The 11,805-nt window shown below is 66.0% G+C and overlaps 2 protein-coding genes across 2 annotated transcripts; one reads left to right on the top strand and one right to left on the bottom strand.

Annotated features, from left to right (window-relative positions):
• Positions 1–1,200: 1,200 nt before the first annotated feature.
• MOGS (mannosyl-oligosaccharide glucosidase) lies at positions 1,201–3,789 on the top strand. The gene is made up of 4 exons (XM_021526828.3): positions 1,201–1,315; positions 1,409–1,620; positions 1,694–1,884; positions 1,966–3,789. The coding sequence occupies exons 1-4, from the start codon at positions 1,282–1,284 to the stop codon at positions 3,662–3,664; spliced, it is 2,136 nt and encodes a 711-aa protein (XP_021382503.2). The 5' UTR covers positions 1,201–1,281; the 3' UTR covers positions 3,665–3,789.
• Positions 3,790–6,327: 2,538 nt separating this feature from the next.
• Positions 6,328–9,218, bottom strand: INO80B (INO80 complex subunit B). The gene is made up of 5 exons (XM_077782564.1): positions 9,149–9,218; positions 8,863–9,040; positions 8,605–8,720; positions 8,282–8,490; positions 6,328–7,764 (listed from the first exon to the last, which is right to left on the bottom strand). The coding sequence occupies exons 1-5, from the start codon at positions 9,192–9,194 to the stop codon at positions 7,300–7,302; spliced, it is 1,014 nt and encodes a 337-aa protein (XP_077638690.1). The 5' UTR covers positions 9,195–9,218; the 3' UTR covers positions 6,328–7,299.
• Positions 9,219–11,805: the final 2,587 nt, after the last annotated feature.

Genomic DNA, 11,805 nt, shown 5'->3' with positions numbered 1-11,805 from the left:
GGCTAGGGGGTCCTGGAGGGGCTGGGGGTGCAGGGTGGGATTCCCCTGGGGGTCCGGGGGGATATTGCAGGTGGATAGCTGGAGTTCCAGAGAGGTGCTAGGGAAAGCTGGGGCTCCTTTGGGTACCCCCAGAGAGGCTGGGGAGGAGATTAACAGACACGACAAAGTGGGCATCAGGTGTGGGAATCCAGGGATTCCCTCTGGCTGCCCTGGCACCCTGGCAGGGGTCAGGAACCCCCCTGGACAGAGCCCCCAGAGACACTGGCTGTGATCTCTGGCCATGGAAAAGAGTTTGCAATCTTACAGGATCAATTACCAGCTCTGAGTGTTTGATATCAGTAATAATTAAGTATGGCACGGGTGCAAAAGTAAAATTTTAGGATTCTAGATGGGGGGTCCAAAGGGGACAAGATGGAGGAAATTGGGTGTGCCTTGTCCTTTTTCCTCCTTCTTCATGCCCTCCATGTCTCACTGTGGTGTTGGCATTTTTCTGTTGGTTCAGGCTGGGGACACACTGTCCAACGTAGGTGACAGATATTGGCACGTTATTGTAAATCCAGCCCAGGGAGTTTCTGGTATTTAATGTTTGTCACATCCCACTGAGGGCAGAGCCCCACACGCTGCCCTGCAGGACAGAGCTGGGCAGGGCAGCAGAACATGTGAGAGATCAACAGAATAAACAACCTGGAAACCAGCACAGACCAATGATGGCTTCTGCTTTGGCAGCGGGGCTGACAGACAGAGACTTTCTACAACCTCAGAATCATCAATACCACGGATTCCCACAGTGAGGAGCGGGGCCGGTCGGGCCACCCCGCGGTGTCGTTGTCCCGTTGTCCCCTCGGGGTCTCCTGGAGGACCGAGCCTGCGCGTGGTCCTCCCGCCCGCCAGGGGGCGCTGTGCGACGGGCCCGGCCGCCGCCGGCGCAGCGGTGACGTCATCGGCGCGACAGCCCTGATGGCGGGCGAGCGGCGGCGGCGCGGCGGGGATGGACCGCGGGAACGGCCCCGGGAGCGGCTCCGGGACCGCGACGCCAAACTGCGGCCACACCAAAAGACGCCGCGAGGCTCCGGCCGGGGCCGGATGCTGCCGGCGCTCGCAGCGGCAGCGCTGGCGCTGGGTCTGGCAGCGGCGGCGGCGGCCGGGTGGAACCGGTGGAGCGAAGCCTCCCGCCTCGTCACCCCGCACCCCGCGCCCCCCGCAGTCCCCCCCGGCTCCACCGGGCCTCTCGCGTCGCCCACCTATTTCTGGGGCACGTACCGGCCTCACGTCTACTTCGGGATGAAGACGCGGAGCCCGCGCGCTGTCGTGACCGGTGAGGGGCGCGGGGGGCTCCGCCCCGCCCTGGGGCTCGTCCGGGCCCGCTGCCGCCTCCGGGACCGCCCGTGACACCTCCCCGCCCCTCCAGGGCTGATGTGGCTCCGACACGGCGGCAGCTTGCGGCACACGAGCGAGCAGAACGACGGCGTGTCGCGCTACGGGTGGCTGATGCACGACGGGGAGAATTTCGGCGTGCAGGAGATCCGCGACGAGGGGCTGGTGCTGCGAACCGAGTTCGTGAAGCAGCCGGGGGGAGAGCACGGCGGCGACTGGAGCTGGCGGATCACGGTGAAGACGGAGGTGAGGGGGCGAGAGCGGGAGAGGGGTTGGGATGCTGGGGAGCTTTCATCACCCTCCTCTTCCTCCTCCCCAGGGCAACGGCCCGGCCCCTCTCCTGTCCCTCTTCTTCTACGTGGCCACGGACGGGCAGGGGACGCTGCGGCCGGTGCTGGAGAACGGGACACGGCTGGCGGCCGTGGCGGGGACGGCGGAGGAGCTCGGGGACTTCACCCTCACCTTCCTGCCCCCCACCGGGGAGGCCGGGGAGGGACCCAAGTATGCCAGGTGAGTGTCGGGGCTGTGGCCCCAAAATCCCTTCCGTCCGCCGCCGTGTCCTCCAGCCCTGACTGTTCCCTCCCCCCCCAGTTACAACTTCCTGGCCGCGGGCGTGCCGGGGCTGCACCGCCTCACCGACCTGGTCCGGCACAGCCTCCGCGACGGCTCCGTGTTCTCCCCGCCGGGCCGTCCCCGCCGCCGCTATTTCGGGGTGTCCGGCACCGGGGGGCTGCCCGGGGAGCCCCCGCGGGGGCAGCTGCTGCTGCACCAGGTGACACTGGAGCCGCCGGCGACGCTGGAGGCGGCGCTGGAGTCGGGCAGCGCGGCGGCGGAGCGGCGCGGGAGGCTGGCGGGGCCGGCGCTGAGCGCGGCGCTGGCCCGGCACGCGGCCGCCTTCGAGCGGCGCTTCGAGGACACCTTCGGGCTGGGGGCGCGCGGGGCGTCCCTCCCGCAGCGCCGCTTCGCCCAGGCCGCGCTCAGCGAGATGCTGGGCGGCGTCGGCTTCTTCCACGGCCGCTCCCTGCTGCGCTCGGAGCGCCGGGAAGAGCCGGTGCCCGGCGCGGAGGCCGCGCTGTTCACGGCCGTGCCCTCGCGCTCCTGCTTCCCGCGGGGCTTCCTGTGGGACGAGGGCTTCCACCTGCTGCTGCTGGGCCGCTGGGACCCCGCGCTGGCCCGCGACATCCTCGCCCACTGGCTGGACCTCCTCAACGCCGACGGCTGGATCCCGCGGGAGCAGATCCTGGGGGAAGAGGCGCGGTCCCGTGTGCCCCCCGAGTTCGTGGTGCAGCACAGCGAGACCGCCAACCCCCCGACGCTGCTGCTGGCGCTGGAGCGGCTGCTGCCCGACGCGCCCCTGCCCTACCTGCGCCGCCTCTTCCCGCGCTTGCACGCCTGGTTCCAGTGGCTGAACCGCACCCAGGCCGGCCCCGAGCCCTTCACCTTCCGCTGGCGTGGCCGCGACACCGACCCCGAGCGCTTCCTGAACCCCAAGACTCTGTCGTCGGGGCTGGACGATTACCCCCGCGCCTCGCACCCGTCCGCCCAGGAGCGGCACTTGGACCTGCGCTGCTGGATGGCGCTGGGCGCCCGCGTGCTGGCGGCGCTGGCCGAGCGCCTGGGCGAGCCGGCCGCGCCCTACCGCGCCACGGCCACCGCCCTGAGCGACAACGACCTGCTGGACCGCCTGCACTGGGCGCCCGAGCTGGGCACCTTCGCCGACTTCGGCAACCACAGCGCGGCCGTGGCCCTGCGCTGGCACCGCCCGCCCGGCGGGCCCCCGCCGTCCCCGCGGCTGCGGCGGGAGGTGCGGGAGGCGCCGCGGCCGCGCTTCGTGGACGCCCTGGGCTACGTCAGCCTGTTCCCGCTGCTGCTGCAGCTGCTGCGGGCCGACTCGCCGCGGCTGCCGGCGCTGCTGGGAGCCATGCGGGGCGAGCGGCAGCTCTGGACGCCCTTCGGGCTGCGCTCGCTGGCCCGCGACAGCCCCTTGTACCTGCGGCGCAACACCGAGCACGACCCGCCCTACTGGCGCGGCTCCGTCTGGGTCAACATCAACTTCCTGGCGCTGCGGGCGCTGCGCGGCTACGCGGCCGCGGCGGGGCCGCACCGGGAGCGCGCGGCGCAGCTCTACCGGGAGCTGCGGCAAAACCTGGTGGCCAACGTGTTCCGGCAGTACGAGGCCACCGGATTCCTGTGGGAGCACTATCGGGACAGCGACGGCGCCGGGCAGGGCTGTCGCCCTTTCGCCGGCTGGTCCGCGCTCGTCGTGCTGGCCATGGCTGAGGACTATTGATGTGGGGGTGTCCCTGTGCCCCCGGCGTGCTCAGGGCCAGGGGAGGTGGTGGGGGGCTGTGGCGGAGCCCCCCCATTGCCTCCCCTGCAATAAACCCCCACGAATGTCGCCTCTCGCCGCCCGTGTCAGGGTGTCACAGTGTCGCCTTTGTTTTGCCCCTTCCTGTGCTGTTGGAGGTCGCCCCCCAGCCCAGTGCAGCCATCACAGGGGTCGGTGGTACTTCCACATCTCTTTAATGGTGGGAGAAGGTGCCGGGACCACCCACCCCCACGGTGTCGGGCACCCCCCAGGCAGCAGCACCGGGATCGCAGGGGAGGCCCCAGGAGCAGTTTGGAGGGGAGCGGGTTCCAGCAGGACCCCGCCACACTGCCAGGTGGGTGTCAGTCTAGGTGAAGGGCCCCCAGGGGCTCCGTGATGAGTCCAGACCCCACTTGGGGGTCTTGGTGGGGGGCTCAGACGGGCAGCATGGGTGAGCCAGGCCCCCCGCCACCCCCTGCTCCCCCACAGCCCTCAGCCTCGCCCTCCTCCTCCTCTAGGCCCCGGCCCACCTCGATGCCCGAATCCCCTGTGAGCCGCCGGTGCCGCCCGGGGCATCCCCCTGGCACCGCTCTGCTCCCCCCGTCCTCGCCCCCCTGGGTGATGGAGCAGGGGTGGCCCTCGGCCTCACACAAGTCCGGGGGCACTTGTTTGGGGAGGCCCCCGCGGGCCGGCAGCTCCTCGGGCAGGGGCAGGTCCCAGCTGGCACCGGTGCCGGTGCTGCTGGAGCCGTAGTCACGGCCGGTACTGCCACCCCCCGTGCCCGGGCCCGGCTCTGGGTCCGTCTCGTCGGTGCCCGGCGCCGAGAGCGAGGAGCTGCTGGGGGAGGAGGCGCAGGAGCAGCCGCAGGAGCAGGAGCTGCAGCCCCTGGAGGAGCCGGGCGACAGCGAGGGGCTCCCGGGGCTGTAGGGCGGCGGCGGCGTCCCGGGGCGCTGCGCCACTTCCTCGTACGCCGGCAGCTTGAAGGAGGCCAGCAGCCCTGGGAGGGGGGGACAGCATGGGTCAGGGGGACACCGGGGACACGGGCAGACAGCGGGAAAAACCCCCGAGAGGATGGAGATGGAGGGCACAGCTTGGGGCATGCGGGGGATGTGGGGTACAGACAGGGCATCCAGGACTTTGGGGGGTGCTGATTCAGAGGTCCCCCGTGAAGATGGTACAAGGGGCTGGGGGCGACACGTGGGGTGCTGAGGGTCCCGATTCACCGAGTCCCCACCACCCAGGGGCTGGGATTGGGGGGAGAAATCCCGGAGCCCGTCACTCACGGAGGTCCCCCGAGGAGGGCGGGTACTGGCAGGCACCGTGGTAGGCGATGAGGTTGATCTCCCGCTGCCGCTGCTGCTGCTGCAGGCGCAGCTTGGCCCGGCGGTGCCGGAAGGCGCAGCAGCAGCTCAGCAGGATCAGGATGGTCCAGAGCAGCCAGAACCCTGCGGGAAACCGGGGAGGACGCGGGGCGGGGGGATCACCTTCACACGGAACCCCCGTTCCACCGGCGGTCCGGCCGCAAAGCCCCGAAGCCTCAGTCCCCCCCAGGGGCTCAGCTCCTCCGCAGCGCTCAGCCCCGAGCCGCAGGAGCCTCCCGCCATCCCCTCCGCCCGCTCCGTTCCGCCCGGTTCCCCCGCACTCACACCACAGCTCGTAGTAGTAGGTGCAGCAGCCGCTCTCCCCGCAGCAGTGCCCGGTCTCGCACACGTAGGGCCGGTTGTTCACCCCCGGGCAGAACTCCCGGGCCTGCGGGCACGGCCGCACCGTCACCGCAGCCCCGCGCGCGGCCCCCCCGCCCCGGCCCGCCCGGTACCTGCGGGTGCTGCCGGCCCAGCAGCGCGGCCCAGGCCCCCTCGCCGCTGCCGGGCCGCTCCATGGCGCCGCCGCCGCCGCCGCCGCCTAAAGCCCGCCGCGGCCCCGCGCCCGCCCGGCCGCTGCCCCCGCCGCCCGCAGCAGCCGCCGCCGCCCCGACACCGCCGCCGCCGCCGCCGCCATCGCGGCCCCCGCGGCCGCCGCCGCCGCCCGGGCCGGGGCCGTCGCCGCCGCCATCACGCCCGGCCCGAAATCCCGCCCCCTCGGCCAGCGGAGACCAATCAGCAAACGCTCCGCAGTCGACAGCCAATCGGCGCTGGCGCCGCCGCCCGGCGGCAGCCAATCGCGCGCCGTCTGCCTGAGTCTCACGCCCAACAACAGAGACAAAGAAGCCGAGCACCGCCTCCGAGCAATGATTGGCGGCCGCGGCGGCCAATCGAGGAAGGAGCACCGCCCCCGTGCCGTGACGGACAGCGGCGCTCGCCAATAGCAGCCCAGCCCCGAACTCGATGGAGGGCGCGGCCTCCCAACCCGCCCCGGGGCGGGCGCTCGGCACAGCGCGGCCAATTGGAGAGCACGCAGCCTTTCCACCGTCTGATTGGCAGCGCGTCTGACCAATCAGCGTCGCCGTTCTACTCTGGGCGAGTCTCCAGCCAATGGGCGCTGCCGTCCTCCCGGGCCCGCGGGACGGACCATATCGCACTGGGGGGGGATTGGAGTTGGGCTGTTCCACTCCCGGGGGGACCGTACCATGGTGATCTTGGGGGTGTCGGACTGTACCACCGCGGCCCCGGGGGGGAGTTCCTCCCCATCCAACAGGCTCACACACGCTCCTTCAACAGCAGCTTTAATCAGCTCCATCACACCAGGACCCACCTCAGGACCACCCTCAGGCGCCCCCAACCTCCTGGAGCCCTCTGCAGCTCCAATCCCGGCTCTCCGTATCCACCTGGAGCAGCCAGACCTCCCCGTGTCCCTGAGGAACCGCCGCTCTCTGGGCCCCTCGTGTCCTCCACGTCCACGCCAGAGGCTTTGAAACCCCGTTCTGCCCTCGGGATCCACGGGGAATGTCTGGAGCTGCTCGCAGTGGAGATCTCCAGGTCTCTCTGCACCCACGGGGACAATCCAGGAACCTCTTGTATCCACACGGCCGGGGTGATCTGGCCACGCGTCCATGGCAAAGCAGCCACAGCCCCCGGAGAAGAACTGGAGCCCACGCCAAGGGTCCATAGCCCCTGCAGAGGGTCTGTAGCCCCAGAGAAGATCCGTAGCCCACGCCGAGGGTCCATAGCCCCAGCAGAGGGTCTGTAGCCCCAGAGAAGATCCGTAGCCCACGCTGAGGGTCCATAACCCCAGCAGAGGGTCTGTAGCCCCAGAGAAGATCCGTAGCCCACGCTGAGGGTCCATAGCCCCAGCAGAGGGTCCGTAGCCCACACCAAGGGTCTGTAGCCCACACCAAGGGTCCGTAGTCCATGCCGAGGGTCCCTAGCCCACGCCGCGGGTCCGTAGCCCTTGGAGAAGATCCCTAGGCCACGCCGAGGGTCCGTAGCCCATGCCGAGGGTCTGTAGCCCATGCCGAGGGTCTGTAGCCCATGCCGAGGGTCCCTAGCCCCAGCAGAAGGTCCGTAGCCCCAGCAGAGGGTCCGTAGCCCACGCCGAGGGTCTGTAGCCCCAGAGAAGATCCATAGCCCATGCTGAAGGTCCCTAGCCCTTGGAGAAGATCCATAGCCCACGCCGAGGATCTGCAGCCCATGCTGAGGGTCCGTAACCCACGCCGAGGGTCCGTACCCCCCCGAGCGGGCTCACCCCGCGCTCTGCAGCAGCTGCAGGTTGCGGCGGTAGCAGCCCAGGCTGCAGAGGGGCCGGCCGGTGCGGGCGCAGCTGTAGCGCCGGGCGTTCGTGCAGCCGGGCACGGCGCAGGGCCGGGCGGGCGGCGGCGGCGGCGCGGCGGCGGCGGGCAGCGGCGGCGGCAGCCCGGCGGGGAAGGAGACGGTGACGCCGTCGGCGGCGCTGCGGTAGCGCACGGCGGGGCGGGCGGCGGGGCGGGCGCGGCGCTCGCGCAGGGCCCGCACCTTGGCCTTGTGCGTGCGCGTCAGGCGCTCGATGGTCTGGTTCTTGCTCTCCTCGGCCTTGCGGGCCGCCTGCAGCCGCCGCCGCCGCGCCCGCTCCTCCCGCTTCTCCCGCATCTCCTCCGTCACCTCCTTGGCCTTGGCGCCCATGGGCAGCTGCAGCAGGGGTTGGCTCTGCTGCTTGTGCAGCAGCGCGCGCTGTGGGGACGCGGCGTCAGCGGGGCAAAGGTGGGGGGGGATCCCGCGGGGTCCCCCCGGCAGCTCCGGCGAGCCCCAAAGGTCCCGGCTCGGCCCCACAGCCCACCCAGATCCCCTCAGTCCTGCCTCAGGGGCTGTGGGGATCCCCAGTCCCACCTCAGCCCGGCTCCCTGAGCACCCCAAACCCTCCCCAGCCCCCTGAACCCAGCTCCCTGAGCACCCCAAACCCTCCCCAGCACCCCCAGCCCAGCTCCCTGAGCACCCCAACCCCCCGAAACCCTCCCCAGCCCCCTTAGCCCAGCTCCCTCAGCACCCCAAACCCTCCCCAGCACCCCCAGCCCAGCTCCCTGAGCACCCCAACCCCCCCAAACCCTCCCCAGCCCCCTTAGCCCAGCTCCCTGAGCACCCCAAACCCTCCCCAGCCCCCCCAGCCCAGCCCCCTGAGTACCCCAGCCCCCCCCAAACCCCTCCCCAGTCCCCCCAGCCCCTCCCCCCCAGTCCCCCTGTGCCCCCCGACCTGCCGGGCCGTCAGGAGGGACTCGTCCACCTCCCTCTTGATGTCGCCGTTGTCGTCCAGCTCCCCCCTCTCGAGGGCCGCCAGCCAGCGCCGCTCCTCCTCCTCCTCTTCCTCGTCCTCCTCCTCCTCCTCGCCCTCCTCGCGGGGCGGGAAGCAGCCCTCGGGGTCCAGCTCGGGCAGCGGGGAGGGGGCCAGGTTGCTGTCCTCATCTGACGGGGGTGGCGTGGGGGGTCACACTGCCCTCAGGGGTCCGTGCACCCCCTTCCCGCCCAGCCCCGACCCTCAGCCCCCCCATTTCCCCCCGGGACCCCCCCCCTGCTCACCCAGCCAGGCCCGGTACTGCTCGATGGGAACGCTGGGCTCCTCCTCGTCCCCTGCCAGCAGAGGGGAGGGGGACGGCGAGCGCGGCCTTTCGGGGACCACCGTGAACGTGGGGACGCTGCAGGGCAAGAGACAGAGGAGATTTGGGGGGCGCTGGGGTGGGGGGACACATGGAATCACACCCTGCCTCCCCCCCTTCCTCCTCCTCCTCCTCCTCCCCCATTTTGGTGCTTGGGATCTGCCCCCAGCTCCCTCCTCACCTCTTGGTGCCCAGGATCTGCCCTCCCAGCTTAATGCGGAGCCGCAGCCGCGGCTGCCGAGGGGGTTCGGGCCCCGGGGCCGGCCCCACCTCGTGGTGGTGCCGTTTCTTGTGCTTCTTCTTGTGCTTCTTGTGCTTCTTCTTGTGGCCGCCATGGCCGCCCGCCTCGGCCTCCTGCCCTGTGAGGGGGAACGCAGGGTCAGCGAGGGGTCCCCGCGGGTTCCGTCCCGCCGTGGAGCGATCCCGCAGCGCCCCCCGGGCCCCGCCCGGCCCCGCGCTCCCCTCACCGTGACCACCGGCCTCCATCGCGCCGCGCCGCCAGGCCCTGCGCATCCGCCTCAGGGGGACCCAACTCGCGACGGACCCACTTCCTCCCGAGCGCGCTTCCGCCCGGACTATCCCATCCGTTGTTCGGGAGCGGGGCGACGCTGCCTCCGCCATGTTTGAAGCGGGCACATTGTTCGCCGCTCCGGCGGGAAAGCGGTGCCGCGTGCTGTGGGGCCGGGCGGGGCGGGCGTGCGGGCTCAGGTGAGGCCGAAGGCGCGGGGCGAACCCCGGGCTGCGGCCTCAGGTGGGAGCTCTGCCCTCCCGGGGGGCTGCTCCTGCCCTGGCCCCTCCTGCGGGCGGAGGAATGCCCGGGGACAGCGGGGAGGGCAGTGCCAGCATGGCCGGGGCGCTGCCGCTGTGGCCTGCCCAGGTGAGGCGCACCTGGGGCGGGGGGCGGCTCCGTTTGGGGTCCGCAGCGCTGCCCTGGCTGAGGGGGCTGCCTCTGGTTCGGGCAGTGGGAGAGGCCGGCTGAAGACCCTCACTCGTTTCTCTGCCGATCGCCACGAGAAGGAAAACCCCCCCAGCTGCAGTTTGGGCTTGGAGGAGGCAAAGGTGCAGGGGCAGCCGCTGCACGTCACGGCAGCTGTGCCCAGCGAGGCCTGGCAAGGAGTTGGCAATGACTTGGGCAGAACTTGGCAAGAACTTAGCCAGGAGTTGGTAAGGAGCTGGCCAGAACTTGGCAAGAACTTGGCCAGGACTTGGCAAAGAGTTGGCCAGAACCTGGCAAGGACTTGGTCAGGACTTGGAAAGAACTTGGTTAGGACTTGGCAAGAACTTGAAAAGGATTTGGCCAGGACTTGGCAAAGAGTTGGCCAGAACCTGGCAAGAACCTGGCAAGGACTTGGCCAGGACTTGGTTAGGACTTGGCCAGGACTTGGCAAGAACTTGAAAAGGATTTGGCCAGGACTTGGCAAAGAGTTGGCCAGAATCTGGCAAGGACTTGGCCAGGACTTGGTTAGGACTTGGCCAGGACTTGGCAAGGAGTTGGCCCGAACTTGGCAAGAACCTGGCAAGGACTTGGCCAGGAGTTGGAAGGAGTTGGCAAGAACTTGGCCAGGACTTGGCAATGACTTGGGGAGAACTTGGCAAGGACTTGGCAAGAACTTGGCCAGAACTTGGAAGAACTTGGCAAGGACTTGGCCAGAACATGGCAAGAACTTGGCCAGGACTTGGTAAAGAGTTGGTCAAGAGTTGGCCAGGACTTGGCAAGAACTTGGCCAGGACTTGGCAAGAACTTGGCCAGGACTTGGCAAGAACTTGGCCAGGAGCTGGAAAGGAGCTGGAAAGGAGTTGGAAGGAGATGAACAAATTTAGAAAATCTTTCTTGGGAGTGCTGGGTCTGGATTGTTTTGGGCACTGGCAGTGGCTGTTGTAGGATACAAAGTGCAGCTTTTTGGTGGTTTTTGGTGTTTTTTGGTGTTTTCTGGTGTTTCTAGGTCCCGCTCCAGAGCAGGTTGGATGGCATTGAAGAAAAGGAAATAATTACTAAACTAACTAGGAAACAAAGGCAAAAGTAGAAGTAAGCAAAGCAAGCAAGTAAAGCAAGTCTGGTAAGTAAATTAAATTAAAATTGGCCGGCACCGGCCTCTTTTAGGCAAAACAAACTTTTATTTTTCCCACACAGATCATAGTCAAATTTTAGGGACTGTACCAAAGCCATCCCCTGAACCTAAAGAAATAATGATAAAAAACAATCTAAACATTATTGGCATGCCCAGGATTTTCAAATAAAAGAGTTAGGCTTTAAAGCTCCAACACAGTTAGCAAATATTCCCTAAAATTATAGAATTATAAAAAGAAAAAAAACTAAAAAATCTTGCAAGTGAACCTGATTCTGCAGCATTCATTAACTGTGATCAGTCAGTTCTGAAAGCACAGAACAGAACAGCTGTGTTGGCAGCTGTTCCCATCCCCCTTCTCTCTCTGTCTCTCATTTTTATTTTATTGTATTTTATTTTATTTTTATGTTATTTTTATTTTATTTTTAATTTAATTTTTATTTTATTTATTTTATTTTTTAATTTTATTTTTTATTTTTATTTTCATTTTTAATTTTATTTTATTTTATTTTTTTTTATTTATTTTTAATTTTATTTTATATTTTATTTTTATTTTATTTTTTCTGGCCCCGCTATTGCATTTATTGCTCCTAATAAAGGTGCATTTGCAGTGATTAATCTGATATTGCCCTGCTGTTTGTCTTTGGCACTTTGGGATTGGCTAAGGAGCCGTCACTCAAATATCCAAAATACCCACCCAAATATCCAAAATATGCACACAAACCCCTCGAATTCCCACCAAAATATCCCAAATATCCACCCAAATATCTCAAATATCCACATAAACCCCTGAAATACCCACCCAAATATCACAAATACCCACATAAACCCATCAAATTCCCACCTAAATATCCCAAATATCCACATAAACCCCCCAAATATCCCAAATATCCACCCAAACCCCTCGAATTCCCACCAAAATATCCCAAATATCCACACAAACCCATCAAATAAAACCCAAATATCATTAATATCCACCAAAATATCCCAAATATCCACCCAAACCCCTCAAATACCCACCCAAATACCCACCCAAATATCCCAAATATTCACTCAAA

This window comes from Lonchura striata, chromosome 4 (assembly GCF_046129695.1).
Source record: "Lonchura striata isolate bLonStr1 chromosome 4, bLonStr1.mat, whole genome shotgun sequence".
NCBI lineage: Eukaryota > Metazoa > Chordata > Aves > Passeriformes > Estrildidae > Lonchura > Lonchura striata.
The sequence above is the reverse complement of the archived record's forward strand: the minus strand, read 5'-3'. Positions and strand labels throughout refer to the sequence as shown.

What these genes read in the sequence shown, in the direction of transcription:
- MOGS (XM_021526828.3), top strand. Translation starts at nt 1,282, where the DNA reads ATGAAGACGCGGAGCCCGCGCGCTGTCGTGACCG. An exon ending in CCCGCGCGCTGTCGTGACCG is followed by an intron (nt 1,316 to 1,408) that starts GTGAGGGGCGCG and finishes CCGCCCCTCCAG; the next exon opens with GGCTGATGTGGCTCCGACAC. An exon ending in GGATCACGGTGAAGACGGAG is followed by an intron (nt 1,621 to 1,693) that starts GTGAGGGGGCGA and finishes CCTCCTCCCCAG; the next exon opens with GGCAACGGCCCGGCCCCTCT.
- INO80B (XM_077782564.1), bottom strand. Translation starts at nt 9,194, where the DNA reads ATGCGCAGGGCCTGGCGGCGCGGCGCGATGGAGGCCGGTGGTCACG. An exon ending in GATGGAGGCCGGTGGTCACG is followed by an intron (nt 9,041 to 9,148) that starts GTGAGGGGAGCG and finishes TCCCCCTCACAG; the next exon opens with GGCAGGAGGCCGAGGCGGGC. An exon ending in GCAGTACCGGGCCTGGCTGG is followed by an intron (nt 8,491 to 8,604) that starts GTGAGCAGGGGG and finishes CACCCCCGTCAG; the next exon opens with ATGAGGACAGCAACCTGGCC.